Source organism: Engystomops pustulosus, chromosome 2 (genome assembly GCF_040894005.1).
Source record: "Engystomops pustulosus chromosome 2, aEngPut4.maternal, whole genome shotgun sequence".
Taxonomy (NCBI): domain Eukaryota; kingdom Metazoa; phylum Chordata; class Amphibia; order Anura; family Leptodactylidae; genus Engystomops; species Engystomops pustulosus.
In genome coordinates this window covers 231,331,360-231,356,322 of record NC_092412.1, presented here as the reverse complement: position 1 = coordinate 231,356,322, position 24,963 = coordinate 231,331,360, and the positions used below count along the sequence as shown (strand labels likewise).

Here is a 24,963-nt window from a genome sequence, read left to right as displayed (position 1 = left end):
GGCCCTAATTCCTATTCTTTTATATGACTGTTATTACTCTGTAATGTCTTATTTTATGTGTATATGTTCCCTAGAATCTGTAAAGCACAACAGATGGCGCTATATAAATAAAGATTCTATTATTTAAATAATTTTTATTAAATATTATTATTAATTTGCTCAATGAAGCCAGTGTATATTATTCAAATTCATTGAATTACTGCACAGCCACCAAGAGCGCCAGAGGTCTGATGCGCCTTTTCTCAATCAACTCCAAGTAAGTATATAGCGTACATACTCGAGTATAAGCTGGGTTTTTCAGCACAAAAAATGTGCTGAAAAACCTCACCTCGGCTTATACTCGAGTCAAGAAGAAAAAAAACCCGGTGTACTCACCTTCTGAGCCCCCCAGCAGGTCCTCTTCTATACAGCGATGCTCCGGCATCGGCTCCGTGTCCCCGCGCCGCCCATCATAGGGCTCGTGACGTCAGCCACTTGCTGACATTCTAATGTGCCATTTTTCATGTCCGATTTTCGCAATGTTGATGTGCTGGTAGCCTCAGACCCAGTTGTAGCACATGTCCTCCCCTTTAAATGAGGCACCAAGAGTCAAATCTAAGGAATAGGAAAATGAGGGTCAAGAACAAATGTTAGTGGACAATGGCCCACATTGTTATTATTATTTATTACAGCGTTTGCGCCAGTTTTCTGCCTGACTTTGCACATTCTTTTCAGTATACTGCTTAGTCAGAGTATGCTCCACAAATCTGCCTGCACCACAATTCCACCACATGAACATAGTGCACCCAAAAAATGGTGCACCTTTCCCAAGCAGTGCAGGGGGTGCCAGATTCATGGAGACGTTGCCCCAGTTTTGATGAATCTGGCGCCCCCTGCACCCTCCACAGGCAAACTGCACATAGTACAGACTGCACTAGCTTTGATAAATGTGGTCCAATATGTTTGCACCATACAAATAAGGCCAAATTCACACTACAGTTCCTTCCGTCCATTAATAAAATGGAGAATGGAGGTTTAACAAAGGTTGAACATATCAGTTAAAAATCTCATTGACATCAATGTAAATTTTATGAAATCCGCTGTGGGCGGTTTGGCATGGATCTGTTATCCATGTGTGCTTTTTTTTAAAGGAGGAAAAGTACAGCAGCCTCCTTCATTTGTTCTGTCCAAAAAAACTCACGGATAACGGATCTCTGCCTAAACGGAACATAACGGATGACATAAAATGTACATTGATGTCAATGGGTACGTTAAACCTTTATTCCTTACTTTTTTGGGGGAGCAAAGGAACGGAAAGAAGGAGCGGGAGTGTGAAATGAGCCTGAGATAAAATCCGAGAAGTTACTGACTACAATCTGTAATATATGTTGCAATATTTAAATAAATCCAAATCGATCCTGCAACAAAAAAGTATCTAAGATATTACAATTTAACAATAAAAGTAACAAACAAACAAAGTCCTGCTCCATAATACTAAACCTACAGGACTGGGCAGCAGACACTGGAAGGAATCTGCTTACTATGACAAGCAGGATCACACAAGTCCACACACATGGTGACTCCAGGCAGCAGCTGGGGGTCCTGGCTTGGCAATATGGGGGTCTCACTGGCCCTTTGTAACTTCCACCCCTCCCATTATATAGTAAGAGTGCCTGGATGCCAGTGTGCTGGGCACAGAGTGGTCTCATAGCACATTCCCCAGCAGCAGCAGAACATTGCGCACAGCTGCAGGCTGCACCTCCTCCCTGTACTGGATGTGTACAGGGCCAAGGAGCAGGCTACAGCAGAGGAGGACTGTCCTAGAAGTGTTGTGTTAGTAGTCTCTTTCCTCCCTGCTAGGTCACATCATAGCCTCCACTCACTTGTTCCTGTTGGAGAGGCATGGAGTGACTCATGCCTCCTCCACTTGTCTGAGCTTCCCTTGCAGCTTGTGAACTTTTTACAAACTTTGATTGTAAGCCCCTAGGAGTCACAGCTTAGCCCCTATGTCACCACTTCTGGTCACAAAGTCCTCGTTGATCTCCAGGACATGAGCACTCGCAGGAGAGCAGGCACCTGGCAGGACGAGGTAGCTAGGAGCTTCTCCAGACTCTTCAACAGGACATCATCCCAGGAGAAGGAGGAAGAAAGTGCTAAGGAACCAGCTGAGGAACAGGACAGAGGTGACAGGGGATTGTCCAGACTTTTCTTTAGAAGTCCATCTCAGGAGAAGAAGGATGGAAGTGACAGGGCAGAGCATGGTGAGGAGCAGGAGAGAAGTCACAGCCCATCCAGGCTCTTCTTCAGGAGGGTAACTCAGGAGAGTAAGGGGGGCAATGACAATGTCTCCCCTGCCAAAGGGAATAAAGAGGAACAAGACAGGAACAGGGTCTTCTCCAGACTATTCTCCAGGACATCATCTCAGGAGAAGGAGGAGGAGAATGACAGCTCCAGGGGGGCAAAGGAAGACCAAAACAGGTACTACTCTATTATTACAGTTGTGTATTGTCTTATTATTACCCCTATTATAGTAATTCTTGTTATTATGATACATTACTACTATCATCATTTGTATCTTTGGACAACCTGTTGATATTGGTCTTAAATTCCTTTTACATATTAATTTGTCAAGTTTTAAGTAATTTCTTTTACTCATTTTGAACTACTTTGATTGCTTTTATTATAATATTTTGGTGTATATATAATAATGGGATGAGAGCATCTGTCCCAGGCGTTTAGTTGTGTAGTCGTGCCAAGGATCTACTGAAAAGGGGGCCCATTCATATCGTTGCCTTGGGGCACCAGGTCTGTTTGTAAAGTCACCATAGTGCAATACATTGATCTTTTGTGATCTTACAAGAATTCTTTAGGAGGTGATTGAAGTACAAACTATATATTATGACATGTTTTATTATTAGGTTTCGTAAAAACAGCAGCACACCTCTCCCTAGGCCTCACCTGGAATTGCAGCTTAGTCCTATTCACTTTAATAGAGCCAAGTTGCAATACCATTCACATCCTATGGACAGGAGTGGCGCACTTTTCAGAAGAAACAGCCATGTTCTTGTGATTCTGAACAATTCCTTTAAATTCTCTTGCAAGGCTCTTGGTATATGTTAGTCTGAATCACGTTGTCACAGTGACTGTGAAGAGGTATGTGTCATATTTATAGGTACATTTCTCTAATATGAATATAACAGGAATTGCTATTTATGCACCTCCATAAAAAATAATGATAGGATTATTATAATGAGGTTTTTATATACACATCGTGTCATGTTCTGTATGTAATTATTTATGTAGAGTTACCAAAAGTCAGGTTGTCCGGACTGGCAGGGGCCTAACGTCAGAGGGTGCAGTCATGTAAGGTCCAGGAGCCTTAGAGGGGCCATAAGTTGTCTCTTCCCCATATGAGGAGACAAGTGCTATGAAGGTGCAGGATATTTGGGGGGACCTGTGGTCATGGTTCTATAAGTTACGTTACTTATGTTTTATATTGTGGTGTTGATCCCGGAGATGGTCTCTTCTTTGGGCCGGCCGTACACAACATGCTGATTGGCCAGAATGCAACTGATTGGTCATAGACGGACACATATAAAGTATATTTAGTATATATAGTATATATATTTATATATATATATATATACAAAAGATTGCGCCAGTTACATGCCAGGATAAACAGGACAATCCAGGAGTCCATTTTGGAAAATAGGGAATACCGGTTGGGCCAATGTGGTCCAACCATGCCAATGGTGCCATCACAGATGTACGGCCCATAACAAAAGAAATCTTGGATGATCGCCCATTGTGATTGACCATTTGTCCAAATTTTTTTTGGTGGAGCCATGAGCTAAAAAAGCGAGTTATTCCATCTTTTATCTCTTGTTGGGGCAATTTAAGGTCAGTTTGTATGGAAATATTTGGGACTTTCTGCTGCGGATTGAGGTAGATGTTTTTTGGATCGGATTTTGGGATGGATGACAGACTGATCAAAATGCCATGTGTGAACCTGGCCTAAGGGTGGTAGTAAACTTCCCTTGTAAAAAGTGTTGTACAGTATATAGAAGATATAAATCAAGATCTGTGGAATGTAACATGGAATATTTCACATGTCCAAGGAGGCAATGCTGGTCTAGTTTACTACAATGACATCTGCTAATTTTGAGTCCTATGTATAGAATATAGGAGATGTAATTGTAGGTTTGGGTAAATTCCTGTTCTGTTCCTAGTTGTCACATATGCAGTCATGCTTGATGTATCCATTGTATCTAAGACATGTCCATTTATAAGGTGCGATCTGTCTACTAGTAAAATAAACCCAGGACTATTATACGGTATTTCTGTCTTCCTTGCGGTATTTGGGTCCGTACTGTACATTGGTGATTTTTATGTCAATACATTATTATATGATGGTTGGTAGATAAAGTTTTACTTCTAGGTTATAATAGGGTTCTTCATGTAGACATCACAAAAACTTTTGGAGACCACAACTATGCGATCTTGTGTCTAGAGTGCAATTGTCACCCGTATACCCCATATTCCCAACATACTTAAATTTATGACCAATCCTCTTTCTGCAAATCATGGATATTGTTTGCGTAAGGGAATGTCCAGTTTTAGCTAAAAGCTAAAATGTTATTCTTTGTATAGTGAAACGTTACACAATTTTCCAATATACTTTCAACATCAATTTCAGTTTTCTAGATCTCTGCTTGCTGACATTGAACAGGAAGATTCATTGTTTACTTCCTGTGGGTAAACATTGGTCCACGTCATGTGATGTCACACAGGTGCACGGCTTGTTGTATCCCTGGTCATGTGATGTCACACAGGTGCACGGCTTGTTATATCCATGTTCATGTGATGTCACACAGGTGCATGGCTTGTTGTATCCCTGGTCATGTGATGTCACACAGGTGCACGGCTTGTTATATCCCTGGTCCTGTGATGTCACACAGGTGCACGGCTTGTTATATTCCTGGTCATATGATGTCACAAAGGTGCATGGCTTTTTATATATCCCTGATCATGTGATATCACACAGGTGCACGTCTTATTATGTCCTATTATATAGGAGACGCGCACCTGTGTGACATAACATGATTATGGATATAACGAGCCATGAACCTGTAGGACATCACATGACAGGGACCGTTTTTTAATTAACAGGAAGTAAACAATGAAACTTCCTGTTTAATGACAGCATATCTAGACATCTAGAAAACCGTGAATAATTAATGCTGAAAGTAAATTGAGAAATTGTAAAACTTTTCATTACACAAACAATATCAATTATTTGCTGAAAGTGGACAACCCCTTTAAAAATAATTATCCATGTCAGATCGGTAAAGGTCCAACACCGCAGAACCCATCAGATGCGCTCAGCAGCCAATATGCAGAGAGTGGAGGAGGAAGCAGACAGCTCCATTCTCTGTGAAGTGTCTGAAATGAGTCACTGCATACAGATGAATGGGAACTGATCTGCAGTGACCTTGTCTGACCACAAAACATAGTACAAAGCAGTCTGATTAGTGTCCCAATTACTGCTCATCAGCTCCAGAGATCTGTGGTGGTCCCGGGTGTTAGACCTCCACTGATCTGACAATGAATATATTCTCCATATTACCGATAATGGTAGTTATCAGATACAATACATAGTACAGATCCTGACACACTGCTCCCTCTGCTCTACAAAGTGCTGCTCATATAAACCAAACACGTGTTATACCAGCCCAGGAAGGCGTGTAACGCACCCAGCGCTGCCTTCAGCACTTACAGAGATCAGGCTGTAAAATGAGCTTGTAATTGCGGTACATAGCTGTGTGTAGGAGGGTGCTAGCAGGGTGTCATGACTAATCCAGGAGGTCCGGAGTCACTTCTAAGTGGACGGCAGAAAGGAGAAGTGACATTGTGGTCGGTGATCACATCTCTGGGCAGCGCAGCAGGGAAGAGAAGGATAGCATTTCCTATAGCACAGAAATAATCTCCTGTAAATGAATATATGTCAGGGTACATAGCTTTGTCTGCGCGATCCCCGAGGTCCAACGAGGAAGAAGATTGTGCGCCCGAGATCCTGCATGTGTCGCTTCCACGCTCAGGTCCGCCGGAGTTCACCTCCTTGTATGTGAGTGCATGTCTTGCGACACAACTTGAATTATAAATCCCGCGCTTAGTCCGAATCAGTCGGGTTCTTTGACGGCCACGCCCCCCCGATTTGTGTCGCATGAAAGTCACCAAAATTCGATTGCATGCACTAAAAAACCTGTTAAACATAAATAGTCAGGAAACACGACGGAAATGTGGTGTGCGGACCCTTAGTAAATGTGCCCCATAATGCCACCCAGCTTTGCTACTACCAGTATAGAAGGTATGCAACACCCCTACCGATGCAAGGCAGAGCGGTTGGTGCGAATACGTCCCAATATGTAGCTCACAACCTGTGTGGAGTCTGATCAACCCCACAGCAGGTCACTACACAACACGGGGAACACTGCAGCGGTAGATCCTGCCTGGTAAGGCAGGAGTTAATTGTTTACTGTGATGTCTTTCCATCAGCCAATCACATCTGTTCTAATATTGTATTGTAAGCTGGGATGCAATTGGAGGAGTAACCACCACCTGACCAGTGGGAGTAATAAAACCCCTGGTCAGGAAAGTTCTAGAGGGGAGACTAGTCAGTCTAGTGAGTTGAGGCAGAGTAGTCAGACCAAGCAGTCAGACAGAGTAGAGCAAGAGAGCCAGCTCACTGCCTGAGCAACTCTGAGGAGTTAGTGAAAGGAAAGGGATATCATCCTACCTTCAAGGGTGATATCTGAAGCACTCCAGGACAAGCTGAAGCATCCTACTAGGACACAGCTATCTCCCAGCCTGCCCTTGCATCCAGGCTGATGATCAATCCCTGTGGTTCCCTCTCCAAGTGCATCCCCAGCCTTCTACCATTGTCAAGATTCGTTTGGCACGTTATCTATTGTTCCTGTTGGTTCCCATAAAGAACTGTAAGTTACTTTTGTACAACGTCTGCCTCCGTCTGGTCCCTGCTACTACGGCTGTCACCATCACGGGCACCCTACCCACTACACAGGGACTCCTACTCCAGACCCCCAAAGGGTTGCCCCAGGGAGATCCGCTATAGCAGCCTCTCCTTCATCATTTCCTGCCCACACCACCCTGCTGGAGAGCTGCCAGGCTGTAGGACAGCCCTCCGGTTCCCCCATACCAAGCACCGCGACACTAGCGTGCTCAGGCCGCAACCGCCGGCCACTCCAGTATTCCGGGCCCCAGCTGCCTCCAAGCCCCAAGAAAACGCTAGGCCCCGGTGGGGGATGTTGCAGGTATATTAGGGTATTACTGACCACGGCACCCATTCACTGGTCACAAGGTCACAGCTTAGGAATGTGCCTGGTAGACTGAGCTGCAATACCCAACATGGCCACTACAAAACATGCAGAGCTATGCATAGTGACCAGTGATGGGGAACTCAGTGGAGAGCAGCAGCTGATATTAAAGGCCTGTTTGTAAGGATATGCTTTTTAAACGCCAAATAAATCCCTCTAGAAAGACTTATTTCCGAATTCACCGTTAAGCTAGTTGAGCATAGGCAACAGCATTACGCTTTGAAGGGTTCATCTGTCAGGATAGTATAGTATATTTTGTAGAACCAGTGTACTAGTTTGGAAATAACCCCCTCCCCCCTTCCTTTACACATGATGGCCTTTCAATTCTCTTTAAGTTACTATTGATCTATACAGTACTTCCTGTTCACACAGGAAATGAAAGCAGAGCCAATCACTGGCCACCCTGGGAAAGGAAGGATCTCATCATGTGCCGTAGCAGATAATCCAGTGATGTCTAGTAGTAGCATATTATCCTTACCCCATGCAAGAAGCATGTACGGTTAAATCAAGCATGGCTCAATGAGTATCACCACCACCATCATGAGCGGTGCACCAGTGTGACATCATATGACCAAGGATATAACGAGCCGTGCACTGTGTGACATCACATGACCAGGGATATAACGAGACGTGCACGTGTGCGACATCATATGCCCAGGAATATACTGATCAGTGCACCTGTGTGACATCACATGACCAAGCATATAATGAGATGTGCACCAGTGTGACATCACATGACCAGGGATATAACAAACCGTGCATCTGTGTGAAATCATATGACCAGGTATATAATGAGATGTGCGCCTTTGTGGCATCACATGCCCAGGAACATATAATGAGCGGCGCATCTGTGAGACATCACATGTCCAGGGATATAACGAGCCGTGCATCTGTAGGACATCACATGGCGAAGGACCAGTTTTTATGAACAGGAAGTAAATATAGAAGCTTCCTATAGAATGACAGAAAGCAGAGATCAAGAGAACTGCAAGGAATTGATACAGAAAGTATATTGGAAACTTTTATGACTTTTTACAATACAAAAAATAATATTTGCTAAAACTGGACAATTCCTGAATATCTGAACAGCTATTTTTGGGTTCCCTCCAATATGAGTGCAGACCCCTCAGAGGTTAAAGGGGTATTTCCTATTGCAGCAAATAAATGTTATGGTTTGGATATGAAAGGTTATAGTATTTTCCAATACACTTTCTGTATCAATTCCTTATGGTTTCTTAGATCTCTGCATGCTGTCCTGCTATAGAAAGCTTCATTGTTTACTTCCAGTGGATAGAATTCTGTCCATGGTCACACAGGTGCACGGCTCGTTATATCCCACAGCTCTGATTACTCTGTGATACCAATGAACCATGCACCTGTGTGATATAACAAGCCGTGCACCTGTGTGACCATGGTCAGATTTCTATCCACTGGAAATAAACAGAAGCTTTCTATAGAATGACAGCAAGCAGAGATCTAGGAATTGATACAGAAAGCATATTGGAAAAAGTAGAATGTTAAAATTGTAAAATAATATTAATTTTCTGAAATATGGGCGGCACGGTGGCTGAGTGAGTAGCACTTCTGCCTTGCAGAGCTGTGGTCCTGGGTTTGAATCCCACCTAGGTCATCATCTGCAAAGATTTTGTATGTTCTCTCTGTGTTTGTGTGGGTTTCCTCTGGATCCTCCGGTTTTCTCCCACACTCCAAAACATACTGGTAGGTTGTTTAGATTGTGAGCCCCTTGGGGACAGGGGCCAATATGACATGCTTTGTGCAGCACTGCATTATTTGTGTGCGCCATATAAATAAAGAATTATTATTATATTATGATAATACCCCTTTAACTTTGCCTTTAAGCTGTAGTACTGGTACTATGTGATGATAGTGTTTCCTATCTTCCGCCTACTCCTCATTTCTCACACATTTTGACAATAAGCCCAAATCCCAGTGAGCAGCGGAGAGCTCCAGCTACACATCTGCACTTGGCAACTAGACACGAGCCGGGAGAAATACCTTGCGTGAAGGAAACACGGCTCGGGGCAGTGTCTGTCATCATGAGTTACTCTGCCCTCTCACATTATATAATATATTGTACGCAGGAGAAGGCCGCTGACATGTGAGATAATAGATATCCCATTAATTTTTCAAAAGTTCATTCTTATTAATCAGAAATCTGCTGTCAGCGTGAGACGTGTGTTGTAATGAAGCGCTGCCATATGATGTTGGCATCTCGGAGACAGATTGATGGTCTATATATCCTGGGCGGTGATTTGCAGCTATTATCTCTCTTGTCGGAAGCGGCAGACAGACATCTGTTGTGATATCAGCAGAGCGACCTGCGATATTCTTGTTAATTGGGGGCAAAGTGGGTTATATATTCAACAAGTAACTGAGAATCAGAGGATGCCTCCTCATGGAAGGGGACTTAAAGGGGTTGAACACTTTTCAATAAATCTGTTCCATTAGACATGTCTCCCTTGAGAGCTTCAGCCTTTCCCTGTTCATACCAGGATGCTGCTCTCTGCATATACACACAACTTCCTCTCTCTCACTGTTCCAGCCTGTCCTCATGGCGTCACCCACTGTGTCTTTCTTCCCACTGCCTGTCCTTGGGTTGTCCGCGAGGCTGATGAGCCAGCTCACTAAGAAGAGCCGGACTTCCCATCACTACTGGCCTTACTGATAGATACAGGAAGAGGGGACGGAGCAGGAAAACCACGCCTCTTTATCTACCTTGTAAGGCAAACCCTCTTACCATCAAGCATGACTTTCAAGAAGCCGAATTACTTAATTTAGTGTAGTGAGGTCCCAAATAATCTAACAAGTTCCCTTTAACTGCATAGAGTACAGGGTTTACTATTAGATAAAGGGATAGTGTTCAGAATTTTAAAGGACATCTACCACCAGGATGAAGTATTGTAAACCAAGCACACTTACATGCAGGTGTGTGCCTTCTCTGGCAGGATCTGCTATGCCCTTGTTTGCTTTATGAAATAAGCCTAAGGGGCTCCAGTCCCCATTAACACTTTTTTTTTGTAAAAAACAGGGCATAAGAAGCTAACAGAAGAGAAGATCCTGCCAGAAGGGGCACCCACCATGATGTCAGTGTGTTTGGTTTACAATCCTTCATCCTGGTGGTAGATTTCCTTAAAGACTGAATATTTGGAACTAACCTGATTGTCTTGGGAAGCAGATTTTAGAGAACTGTTTCAGATGGGAGGTTTATATGATGGGAGATGTTAAAACTACATCATCGGTAGAATGGAAAGTAATGGGGAGGGTATTAGAAAGACATGAGGGAGCAGATGTGGTGTGTTGTATCCTGAGGAGCAATAGGTGAGAAATAAGTTAACATTGTGTTCTATGGAGCAGCAGCAGCAGTGGCAGAACAATGGGGCAGAGAACTCTCTCTCTAAGAACTAGAAAGAGTGAGTATATTCTTATATTATGGGGCAGCACGGTGGCTCAGTGGTTAGCATTACAGCCTTGCAGCACTGGGGACCTGGGTTCAAGTCCCAAGGTCAACATCAAAGAGTTTGTATGTTCTCTCCATGTTCGCATGGGTTTCCTCCTGGTCCTCCAGTTTCCTCCCACACTCCAAAACATACTGGTAGGTTGATTAGATTGTGAGCCCCATTGGGGACAGGGACTGATTTGGCAAACTCTGTGCAGCGCTGCGTAATCCGTGTGCGCTATATAACTAAAGGAATTATTATTATATTACTTTACAACAGAAATGATTGGTGGGGCCACAATGTGAGAGGGTTATTTTAAATGTGAGGAGGTCCACATAATGAGGGGCATAATAGGAGAGGGTGAAAAAAATTATAAGCAAGGCTGGTTTTAGACAAAGTGGGGCCCTGGGCAAAACTACAAGTCTGGCCCCCAAATAAAGCTATATTATGAGCATCACAGTCAGTAAGAGGCTCCTTTGGCCCTACACAATAATTACACGTTGTAGTTTACAAACCGTAGTATGATAATACAATCTGTAATATGGGGCTGTAGGAGAAATTATAGATAGATGATAGATTTATAGATGTGTAAATATAAAGTAGATAGAAAGATATAAGAGATAGTAGAAGAGAGATAGATGAATAGATAATAGATAGGAGATAGGTAGATACGAGATATGTAGTTAAATAAATAGACAAAATGCTAAATGCTAGATAGATAAATGGTTACATAGACAGATATGTAGATAGAAAATAGACAAATTGTAGGAGATAGATAACCAGACAGACAGATGATAGATAGACAGATAGATGATAGATAGATAGATAGACAGATAGATAGATAGATAGATAGATAGATATGTATCTTCTCCAGGGCAGTCAACCAAGGGGGATTAAAAGAGCAATACATCATCTTCCCACAATGCAGGGGGCCCTTTACGACAGGGGGCCCTTGCCAAATGCCCAGTTTGCCACCCCCTAACTCCGGCCCTCGTTATAAGTGGAGGATGGGGGCATTTTATTTGGTAACTAAAGGAAAGTGGTACATTAGAAGCTGGGGGTAAAGAAGAGGGTCTCTAAGAAGTTGGGCATGCATAGTTCGTAGGCCACATTAGGAGGCATTATAAATGTGGAGCCACAGTAGGAGGGCATTAAACACACGGGGGCATCAAACGATATGGGGGCCACACTGGGGGGGCAATATACAAAGTGAGGACCTTAAAGGGGTGTGTGGGCACATTAGAGGGTGGGGTCAGGGGTGGAGTAAGGGGCATGGTTTAGGACATAACATTTTTGCATTCTTTTCTCCCACTTTAGTATGGAGGTATGGAGAATGATGGATCTGGCTGTAGCATTGATAGATCGAGGAGCACATGCGCCGTAGAGCCTTATACAGGGTGCGTTTTGTCTTTGAGACCAGTGATGCAGGAAAGGCTGATCAGTATCAGCTATATTCATAATGCCAGAGGAAAACAAGCGGAGCGCTCATGTTCCTGGCACAGCTTGTGGTGTCTGCGGATATGTAGTCCCGTGTTCCCGGTGCAGGGTGAACTAGCTGTGGGTTTGTTTTGGCTAATAATAGTAAATGATGGTTGTAAAGCTCCAGCTGTGCAGAATCTGCTCAAAAATAGCAAAAGGAACCCTACCCTCCGATAGCAATAATTAACAGGAGCTAATTATACGGCAGCGGGAATGATAAAACATACTGTAGCGCCGCCGAAGAAAAAAGTCAGCATTTACCTAATTACAGGAAAACGTTATTGTCAGGAGAACGCCATTAATTGACGAGTCTTACCTGGTAAAACCTTCCACTTGTACAAGATGTTAATCCTCACTTAAAAGCTCTTCTGCAAATGTTTGATCGCTGCTTTGTACTGTCATTTGTTCATTACGGAGATTAAGCACCGCGCTATTTTTAGTACAGGCAATTTACATTACCCTTAGAAATGGAATAAAATCTTCCTGTAAATACCTTTTATTTTGTGTTTTTTCTATTTAGCTGGTTCTAAGTTATAGTTATCTCTGGGTAAGTGAAGTTACAAGCAAGAGGTGAAATAACATAACATGCAGGGCCGGTGCTAGCACTGGGCATACCTGGGCAAGTGCTAGGGCCCAGAGCTGCTGGGGGGGCCCACATAAGGCTGTACTTAAGGAACCCATGGGGGTGAGAGGGACTTTATATAAAATAACCATGAGGGGCTATTTGGGTTTAGGGAACAAGAGACAGTTTTAGCTTTTGGATTTTTCATGCTGCCACATGAGTTCACTGCAAAAGAGCCCATTGAGGCTGTCGCCCAGGGGCCTAGTGAGACTTGGAGCCAACCCTGCCAAAGGCACCTAAATCTGCAGATTTTGCCGGGTTTGCCCCTTCCATTGTGTATTGAGCCTTTATACTGAGCTTTAGGTATCTGCGGAGATAAGGATCAGTAAGTTAGAATTCAGCTCCCCGATTCTTTGAACATATGGAAAAGAAGACTCTGAAGTCTGGCAGAAGTTCTTCTCCTTCATTATACATGTTTTTGACCAGGCCAATCATATCTGTGTATGAGTCAAGTAAGAACTTGTTGTAAGAAAGATAATTTGGCCATCAATTTGGGTTTAAATAAACACATAAATGTTCTGTACCGCTGTGGTGTTGCGGGTTAGCCTTTTGCTATATCTAAAAAGTTGTGGTGTGCAAGTTATTGTTCTGTATGGGGTCGTTATTCAGGTAAAGGACAGGAATCGGATACCAAGATTAGGTGCATATATGATGGCCATGGCCATAGCGTTATCAGCCTCCTGCACCTCGCTCCTGGGCCAGTGTAATAGTAAATAGTAGTGTAGTAAATAGGGGTGTAATAGTAGTAGAGGCCACAGGAATTGGGTTGGTGACATAATTGTGGAAGAGGTGGAGATGCCATGTCCATGCCAACGCAGTACAACAAGCTGAAGTATCTGCTGCCAAGCTCCATTGATTTCTGGAATGGGACTTGTTGAGAGCCAGATGACAGGCATAGTCACAATCTTCTTTAGGGTGCAGCTACAAATTAGTTTTTTTAGATGCACTTTTTGAACGCAAAAGCAGGTGAGGACTTATCATTAAGAAGAGCTTCTCCTCCTCTATTTTCACTGCACTCTTGGTTTGGGCATCAAAAACTGCATCTGAAAAACTGAACGTTTGGCTGCACCCTGAGGCTGGAAAATCAGCACCATACGGACAGGGAGCTAGTGACTGTTAGGCCTCTTGCACACTAGCGTTGCGTTTCACGTCAGGGTGCAATGCGTGAAAAACTGACATTTTTGCTGTGTTTTTGTTTCATTTTTGTTCGCGTTTTTTTGCGTTTTCGGTGCGTTTTTCACGCGCATTTTTTTAAGTCAATGGGACTTTTTCAAAGGGACCAAGGTTCGGGAATAAAATGTTTTATTTAATTGAAAAATAATGTCTTCTGATAAGTTGCAAACATCTGCGATCTATTCTTCACTGTTCCGCGCGCGTATATTATCTCCCGACAAGTTAGCAGATGTGAAGAACAGTGAAGAATAGAATAAAAACAGTGAACACAGTGAACACAATGACCACAGGATCATTTAAGATAAAAACACAGTGCAGAACACAGTGCAGAATAGATTACAGATGTTCGGCACATCTGCTTACTTGTCGGGAGATACGCGCGGAGCGGTGCGAACAAAATAGCATGTGAAGAACAATATATATGTGTGTAAAGAACACATTGCAGATGTTTCCATACATCTGCAATGTCTTCTTCACACATATATATTGTTCTTCACATGCTATTTTGTTCGCACCGTTCCGCGCGTATCTCCCGACACTGTTTTTATTCTATTCTTCACTGTTCTTCATTGTGTTTTTTTAATTAAATGATCGTTCGCGAGCAGGGGAAATACTGTTATACTGGTCACCTAGCAACCCTTACGTTTAAAACGCATTGCACTCGCATTGCACTTGCAATGTTTGCGAGTGCAATGCGTTTTTGATACGTCCCCATAGACTTGAATTGGGAGTGAAAAATGCGCGTGAATCGCAAAAATAGAGCATGCTGCGATTTTGACACGCGTGCAAACGAACGCAAGCACGCGCGTTGAAAACCACGCAAATGGAGAAAGACCCATTGAATACAATGGGACAGAGTGCAATGCGAGTTCTGAGCGTCAAATGCACGCGCAGAACTCGCGCGTGAAAAACGCCAGTGGAGAAGGGGCCTTACTAAGTACAAGTTATGCCTTAAAGGGGTTGTCCAGTTTGTGTAATGAAAAGTTATACAATTACACAATATGCTTTCTTTATCAATTTCTCACACTTTTCTAGATCAGTGTATGGAAGGCTTCACCATGTTCTTTCAAGTGGACAGAAATCTGTCCATGATTGTGTGATGTCACACAGGTGTGCGGCTCGTTAGTATCACAGAGAGTAAACAGAGCTGTGTGATATAACGAGTTGTGCACCTGTGTGACATCACGTGACCAGGGATATATGAGCCGTGCACCTGTGTGACATCACATGACCAGGGTTATAACGAGACCTGCACCTGTGTGACATCACATGACCAGGGATATATGAGCCGTGCACCTGTGTGACATCACATGACCATGTACAGATTTCTTCTTACTGGAAGTAAACTGTGAAGCTTCCCATACAATGAAAGCAAGCAGAGATCTAGAAAACAATGATACTGAAAGTCTATTGGAAAATTGTGTAACATTTCATTACACAAACAATATCAATTATTTGCTGAAAATGGACAACCCCTTTAATGTTACCATGGGCAGAAGTAGTGGTAGGAAACTAGGTCCTCTCTGATAGTCCAGCTCAGCAGCAGGTGAACTCAAAATCCTGCTGACTTTGAGGGTGATGGTACACGTGGCATTTTGAACCCGTTTTTGGGCCGTGTTTTACAGTAGTCTGTTAAAAACGCATGCGTTTTTGAAAGGTTTGACCAATTATCTTAATTGAAACTGGTCAAAAACGCATGTGTTTTTTGATGGACTGCTTAAAAACGGGCAAAAAACGTGTTCAAAATGCCACGTGTGCCATTACCCTTGGGGTCAAGTAATTAGGCCAAAGTTCTGTACTTTATATGATCTGGACTTATCATGTTCCTAGACCTGCATGGATTGCACCCCAAAGACTAAGGTTAGAGGTGCAGTTTAAAAATGTTGTTTGATATTGCAGTCTGATGTCGCTATGTAGTCCTTACCTAAACATGATCTTTAAAAAGACCCCTTATGTATCATGTGATGGTGCAGTGGTGCATTCATCCATGATACAGCAATGAGGGGGTGACCTGGTGCCATGGAGCAGTTTATTGTACCGTCAATAACTTGCCAATGATTCAGTTCCTCGTGTATGGGATAACACAGGGATCGGCTCTTTACTCTGACGCCAGATCTCTGTTTTGTAAATGACAGGTCGGCAGTATAATATCGTCCTTGTGCCAACTGCAAACAAACCATCAAATGGTATATTTATTGTAAATTAGTGCGAACTGGCGCAGACGAGATTCTACATACACAGCGGCGCAGGTTTATAGCATCTTCCAGAAATCCAATTAGTCATTACAATTAATAAAGTTGAAGTTGTTTATGCGCGTAGGTTATGACTATGGCAGTATGCCAGGCCGCTGAGGACACCAAGGTCATGGGGCATGTGGGGACCTGTAAAACACCAAACATTGTGCCCCCCATTTTTTGGAACCCTGAACACCAATCCTGTAGATAGTACATAAGTTTTTATTAGTGTTAAATCCCCGTTAATGCATCTTCCTAATATATTTAGTGTTTTTAATGCCTTAAAATCTTCAACATCTTTACTTTCACTGAATGAGAACATTCTTGAAAACCCAAATATATTGTAGTATAACGTAGTTGAATATAAGATACAATTGTATCCAGTCTAAATACAGCATTTTGCCAGACTGTTTAGATATATATTAAAGGAAATCTACCATCACATTCCAGGGACACTTACTCATAGACCCAGACACCGTGACTGTGGTAATCTTCTTGTATTTGTTATCTGTGGCCTCCTTCCATCTTAAATCTACTTATATTATGTTAACAAGCCTGCACATTCACAGGCTACAGATTCACAGACTTTTACACTGCCTCCCCCAACCCCCTTCTCCCTCAGCACTTCCCCCTCCTTCTGCTTGATGTAATCTCACTACATCAGAGGAAATTTCCACACACATTGGGAGGGGGAAATGCTCCTGCACAGTGTAACAGCCTGTGATTCTTTTCGGAGTTACAGTCATAAAATACAGCTGTTTCAACTTATATACAAATTCAGCTTCAGCCTAAAAAAACCTATCTTGTATTTAACCCGGAGACTCAAGGTCGGCTCTAGGTTTCAATAAGCCCCTGGGTGACAGAGCCTCAGTGGGTCCCTTTGCAGTGAACTCACATGACAGCATCAAAAATTTGGAAACTAAAACAATCTCTTGTCCCCTAAAATATTCCCCAGTTTATCATCCCAAACAGCCCCCTCATGGTTATTTTAGATAATGCCCCCTCACCCCTTATGGATTTATTTGATCACCCTTGCCCGGATATGCCCAGTGCTGGCGCCGGCCCTGCAGGGGCTATCTGTATTCACAGTAAAATATATGGATGAAATTCCGCCTCATCCCTAGAATATAATCTTCCTGCAGTTTGGAAACATTGGACATAGTAGCAGCAGGTAGTAGTAGTTACAGCACGAGTAGGTGAAGTCGTGTGTTCCCATTCATGGACAGCAGACATAAGTGTGGAAAATGAGAAGAATCGGAAGACAAGAGTGACCTAGATAGAAATCACTTTCTCACCAGCAATGAAGAAAGTGCAGAAGTCAGAGAATGTAATAGGATGAAAAGTTCCCATTGTTCTCCTGTAGTTCATATCCTCTTGGCCTCTGAATGTATTGTACATGTACATTGGGATCAGTCTCCTAATAACCATAATGAAGTGTAATTACCCCCATGCACACACCTCACATCCTCCTGCTATCCCTTCACTCCCTTTCCTTCCCCTTGGTCTTCACTAATTCCTCGCACTCCACCCAAATCCACATCTATGGTCAATCAGTAATTGGGACATTGCACTGGTGTAAGGAATATCTCCAGGCACCGCAATATAAAATTACACTGTATAGTCGCTTATAGTAAAAGAGACAGGAAATACAACACACAGGAGGCCATCGTTATCTGATTATCCCCCCACCAAATAGTTGTTTGAAGGGGCTATGATGCTCTGTAGTACAGGTGCAGCCTCCATTTGCATGGGCCCCATGTAAAAAATAGCAGCAATGTATGATGTGGTTCCTCTATCATTGGGGATGTGAATCTGATCTGACATATAACCTAGAAACCCCTTTCAACTGTTCTATTTAGTGTCTTTAGCTCCGATGCCAAATTATATGTCTCCTTGGTTACAGACTACAAAAATCTGATGTAGTCAGATGTCAAAACAAAATGGTTAGCATAAAAGGGATTGGCCACTTTCAGCAAATATTTAATATTGTTTGAGTCATGAAAAGTTATACAATTTTCCAATATTCTTTCATGAGTTACATCACATGACCAGTGATTTAAGGAGCCATGCGCCTGTGTGACGTCACACGACTACGGACCGGTTTTTATCCACAGGAATCTTCCTGGTGAATGACAGCAAGCAGAGATATTTATAGAAAACCATGAGGAATTGATACAGAAAGCATATTGGAAAATTGTATAACTTTACATTACACAAATAATATCAATTATTTGCTGAAAGTGGACGACCCCTTTACAAGTAGCATTATAAGTTCCTGGATCACAGTGCACAAATTGTCTGTCACCTCTGGATTTCTTATAGGTAAACCCTGGTTTGTTTCATTTGGAAGGGTAATAATTTATTTTAGGGGCAGGTTAGACCTATACCCCCCCCCCCTTGTCCTGAGGGATGGGACGCCTACATGCTTGTGGTCTCTTTGTCATGTTTCTGTATGATATAATAAGCAGGTTCCTGTGCTGAGTTCTGGTCACGGTTTCTCGGGTCCTAACTGGGAGATTACATCTGGGAGAACTGTACAATGTGGATTTCGGGAACATAGTGGGTGTATTGTTCGAAGGATTCTGGAAATGATTTAAAACAAAGAGATCTGTATGTTGTGTTGTTCTTGCGCTTTCTGTTCTTTTATTCATCTTCCAGCAACATCTGCGAGATCCAAGGACCTTCCACTTGGATGTGCTTCATTATCCATTGTGTAGCATTATCCATTGTCATCATCGGAGTCCTGATGTCATCAGTGCAGACTAGAACCGAAGGGAAATCTACACTTGTCAGAGATTTACATCTATTTCTTATTATAAGTTATTTGGGTGATTCTATCCGCTTTGTCTAGACCGGTGCTCTACAACCTATAGCCCTGTAGATGTGGATTTCCATTTTTATGACCATTGACTGCCCTAGGCTCTGGACTGTATGAATATTATAGCCCCTACAAGCCTGGAATCACTTCCTACATATGGAACTAGGGTCAATCTTCTTGGAAAATGGAGGATGTGTCCCTTCTACTGCTTTCAATCTGCAGTTTTGGGACCTTTGAAGGACTTTCATGTGTTTTTAGAGCATATATATTAAGAATAGTAGCAGATGTACTAGGATTTCATGGGTGGGTGGTTGGTTTGGATTGGTGGGTGGTTTGGGTGTCTATGGGCCCCCTAGAAGGCTAGGGCCCTGGGCTACCACCCAAACCGCCTATATTATGATCCACTTTTGCCATTGACCCTCAAAGAAAAGAATTAGTGTCCTTCAGCAGAACCGCTGTGAGTAGAGGGAGGGAAGAGAAGGTCTACAAGAAATAAATGCCACTTCTTGGCATTGTTTACATCTTCTATGTTCAGTACTTGACTAATACTATATAAAATGTGGTGACTGAGAATTATTTAGGAGAAGGGTAATGTGATATTAGTAATACATGTATAGATAGCATCACCCTAACCCTAACTCACCTATTATGTTCCTGTACATTTCTTTCTTTTATTAATTTCATGTAGTTACATCCAGTTATTTTGTTTTCTTCCTACATTTGGGATGCTTCTATTTAAGCTGGGCCCAAGATATTTGACCAGGTTGACGAATTAGCCATGGATTTCTTCTATTATTGTAAAGTGAAGGATTTAGTCCCATGTTCCCATCCGGATATTGTATAGAAGTGCTGCTCCTCAACCATTTATTCATTTGTAATGTGATATAATAATTCTTTATTTATATAGCGCACACAGATTACGCAGCGCTGCACAGAGATTGCCAGATCAGTCCCTGTCCCCAATGGGGCTCACAATCTAATCAACCTACCGGTATGTTTGTGTTTTCTTGTTGGGTATCAAAAAACTATTGGTGGGCTTAATTGTTACTGTATCCAATTCTCATTCCCTCCTATGTAAGATTGTCCTGGTGGGTCAGGAATAGGTGAGTCAGGAATAGCATGAAGACAAAGTAGTAAAAAAATGGAATCTAATATTTTTACTGTGTTAAGTAGGAAGCAAATGTCTCTCAGGGTGTTGGTAAAGCTAAGGATCCAAAGCCCAGTGTCGGAGATGAGATGCGTGTAGAGCGGAGGAGCCCCAGCCGGTAGCTTGACTCTGATACAAGCATGTGTAAGGAAGTGCCACGTCCTTTACTGCACTCACCTTCCCCTGGCCTACAAGCACCATCTTACATAAGAGGACCCTATATTGAGATATATAAATCTGCATACTCGCTTCAGCGAGTTTTTGGTGCTATATCAGCTCGTTTCGGATGCACTGTTGGGTGGTTGACACAAGGAAGTACTTCAGCTCGTCCACGGAAGTCCATATAAAATCAAAGTTTATTTCATAAATGTAAAAATCCAGGCAGCACATCATGAACAGCCATAAAACTGATGCGTTTCGTCCTATTAGATTTAGCCATGATCTGCTTAAACCATGACCAAATCCCATAGGACGAAACGCGTCGCTTTTTCTGCTGTATCCATGTTCGTGATTTGATGCCTGAATTTTTTTACATTTATGAAATAAACCTCGATTTTATATGGATTTCCGTGGACGCACTGGAGTACTTCTGTGTGTCTTCTACTGAGTCAACAGGCTTCCGACCAGGAAACTAAGGGCTTAATGGGTGAGCCGGACACTACCTTTTACCACTGTAGGGTGGTTGTGCTTCACATCAGCGACGATTCCAATGAAACACTGCGTCATCTAGGAGCAGCGCAATCTTTTAGATTTTCCCTCAAAATTTGTACTAGTCACAAAGAAAGATATTGCTTACCCATCGATTTGGCAAGTTCTGTGCCGCGCCGCGGAATCTGTAGGCGCCATATAAATAAAGAATTATTATTAATTATCTGAAGCCGGCCCTAATATTGGTCATTGGAAACTTTCCCTAAAATAATGGAATACTGCTAAGGAAAGCCATTCATGACCATAGTGCATAGAGAGATCTCTTTTAATCCTCCCATACATATGAAGGTATAGTTTGGCTGAGCATGCAAGTTAAATATCCAATTATTTCATGTAGAGGCACATTTATAGTTATACTAGTTGAGGACACTTCATATAGAAAACTTTAACTTTCTAGACCCATTCAATGAAATGGTAAATTAGACGAAATTTTTTTTGGTGGAGTTACATTGGACATCTGCATGTGATTGTAGCATCCAGTACATAGTATATCTTATTAGGATCCTATGCCTAGAAAATGTTTGGTAGAAACTGTGTTTTCAATGAGCCAAAAACTTTTTGGGCCTCCAGTCAAAGGTAATTTGTTCTGGTTTGAAGCATAGCATGGAAGGCGTCCTACGGTCAGACGGAGAATTATAACGCTGCCCCCCTCCTGCTTTATAAGGAATGTTTGTTGTGATGTTTGTGACTAAGAGGAAATCATTAGTGATCCTGGCGGTTGCCAGGTCTGTGAGCTCAATGCTCAGTAATGCCGGCAGGAGAGGTGCGTCGCTGTGTATTGGCTTTTCCATTGTTGCCTGTAATTAATCCATCAGCTCTGTAGACAGTGTATTAACATCACGTGAAACATTGCTGGATCCAGGTCTGTTCTCTGAATTATTGCCTATACAAAGTTGGACGGAGAGTCATTTGTTATTAGATCCTCATGTCAAACCAGGTAACCTATAGCCGCCTCGAGATATTACATGTGTGTTGGCTGAAAATGCTGATACTAATACCCTATGACTAGTGGCCAAAATCTATGTGTAACCTTAGACTGAACTTCTACAGTAGACCGGAATTTACTATATATATATACTGTATATGCATCATTTAGTAAAATTTTGAAAGTAAAATTTACGCAGCATGATTTGCTTTTTCTGGTGAAATTATATCATAATAGAACCCAATGGACCTATTATAAGTTAATTGGGTCTGTTAAATGTTGCCTTTGTCCGTAATGGATCTAGTTTCAATTGAAGTACAGAAAACCAGACATAGTCATCCAGATGTGAACACAGTCTTTAAGGGGTGTTTAATATTTATGGAATAACTACTTGATAGGTTAGAAATACACAATAGACACTGGTCCCACCGGGAATGGCTGTCTGATAACCTCTTGGCTGCAGGAAGGCTGAACTGGGTTTTTTTCCAAGCATGTGAGACCACGCAAGTCTATGGGGCAGTGAAAATAGACTCAAAAATGGGGGCCAGCTGACCTCCTTTCTGCGATGGGTCCCACCTCTGAAAGCTGGACCTATATTGAGAACATGGGACCACTGACCTCCTTTCTGTGAAGGGTCCCATCTCTGAGAGCTGGACCTATATTGAGAACATGGGACCACTGACCTCCTTTATGTGATGGGTCCCACCTCTGAGAGCTGGACCTAAATTGAGATCATGGTACCACTGGCCACTTGATCAAAGAGACCACTCTTTATTCAAGTCTATGGAAGCAATAAAAATGAACCCAGAAATACCCCAGGGTTACCCTTGAGGGCTTTATTGCAAATCAGAATATCTGATTTGGAATGGAAAAGTCTGGAATATCAGCTCTCTGTTGTGTGTTAGAATGGGAGGATACATATACTGCGGAAAGCTTTGTACCGCAGGGTCTTCTGAAGGTAGGGTGTATCTTAATTTTGGAGTGTATTGTATGTTATTGTTTTGTACATTGCAAGATGACACCGTACTCTACATGTGATGTGATATTGATGTGAGAAACCCCGGTCTCATTGGTAATCACTGGTGACTATTTGACGTAATGTACACGACTACAGTATGTGATTATTCTTTGTGTTTCCTCTTTGTCATAAAAGGAAAAAAAAAACGTAAATATCTGGTCAGCTGGTCAGGAGTATGCCACACATGTGCAGTCACTATCCATAAAGGTCTAAGGAATGTGCCACGAATAGACAACTACTGTAGATATGTCAAAAACATTGAAGATAAGATTATCCCTTTAATGGGCAAATATGGGCCAGTCTACACTAGGCCTGCTCCTGCTTTTTATTTGAAATATATACTCAAGTATAAGCCTAGTTTTTCAGCACAAAAAATGTGCTGAAAACCCAAACTCGGATTATACTCGACTAAAAAATATATAGGTATTACTAGGTTGGTAGATATGTGTGGTCGATAAATTGGCAGCTCTCAGCTGTAGGAATCCATGTTGATATACTCTGTAGGGCTACTGATAGGGGAACCAGTAAACAAAACACAAAAAAAATCTTTTGCCTGCGTAAATCAGGAAATTATAATTGAGATAATATTTGCATGAACAGGAAGTCCCCAACTTACAGAGAACCTGTCAGAACACATTTTTACATATACAGCTAGTGACAGGTTCCCATATAACCCTATTAACTACCTGATACCCTCCTTTTAGCTAAAATTGTTTCCCTTTATCCCCATAAATCAACTTTATGTTATATTACCTGGCATCAGAGGGGGCGTGCCCTGCTCATCCAGCACCTCCAATCTACACCTCCCCATGTCCCATGCCTCTTGTGAGCATGTCATGTGACCAGGGTGACATCATCTAAGGTCCCGTTACATTTGCAACTTCTTCCCCATGTGAGTATCTAATCACATGAAATCACAGTCACCTCCATGGTCTTCTATTCCTCCCCATCCTCCTCGGAGGCATACTGTGATTTCATGTGATTAGATACATTCATGGGGTAGATGTTTCAAATGTAACAAGACCTTAGATGATGTTATCTAGGTCACATGACTTAAAGTGTCCATTGATGTAACAGAGCTCTCTCTCTCAATGTTCCATACAGCAGAATATCATATCACTGAGACCTGTCAATCAGGAACAAGGAGACAGGGAAATGTAAGTAAAAATGTAATATACATGACTCAGTGTGAATGACTCACATCAGGTGAGTTGCATATAGGTTTACAAACTGATTTTTGTAACATTGCAGCCATGGAAAGGAACCATTAGGTATAAGGGCGGGTGGGTTAATTTGGACGATAGGTTGTCACAGACGACTCTTAGTTACAGATGGACCTCTCTGCACTGGGACCTCTGGTGAAGCACTCTTGTTCATAACCCAGGGACTGATTGTATTTTTACAGTAGACCACTAGTATTAATTTTATAGTGAGGTCCTTAGCTTTGAAGGTCTACACTGGCCAAACTTAATGGCCATGGTTGGCAATGGCCATTACTGACTGAAAAGGTCACAAAAAGAGTCAACATAAGAAGAAAACGTATTGGGGCACATGTATCATAAGCGCTGGCCATTTCCCATAAGGCTATTTAAACCTGCCTCTCCCATCACACCCTGTCGGATCTTTGTGCCTCACAGCCTAAGAGAAAGCTCTATTGCGATTTACCTGCGTTCCAGTTTCTCCTGCGTTCCAGTTTCTCCTACGTTCCTGTGTCTGCTACGTTCCTGTGTCTCCTACGTTCCTGTGTCTCCTACGTTCCTGTGTACCAGTGTTCCTCCATGCTGTCGTCCTGTGCACCAGTATTCCTCCATGCTGCTGTCCTGTGTGCTGTGTTCCTGTACCCATCTGCTTGGACCTCCCGTTGCTAATCCCGGATTGGACTCTGACGTTGCATCTCTGCTGCTTGCCCTTACCCTGTGCCTGGACCTGACCACGATGTTGACTGCCGTTCCTGTACCTCAACCTTGGCCGCCTCTGCAGACAAGTCACGCCTGAGGAACGACCTGGT

General features: G+C 42.6%; 1 protein-coding gene across 1 annotated transcript in view; it reads left to right on the top strand.

Moving 5' to 3' along the window:
* The first annotated feature begins 1,796 nt into the window (after positions 1–1,796).
* The window catches only part of CRYBG3 (crystallin beta-gamma domain containing 3), a 122,289-nt gene continuing 99,122 nt past the window's right edge, over positions 1,797–24,963 (top strand). Inside the window, exon 1 of the mRNA XM_072138512.1 lies at positions 1,797–2,457. Coding sequence (XP_071994613.1) covers positions 2,030–2,457 — 428 coding nt within the window. The 5' untranslated portion in view covers positions 1,797–2,029. The remainder of the gene's footprint in view (positions 2,458–24,963) is intronic.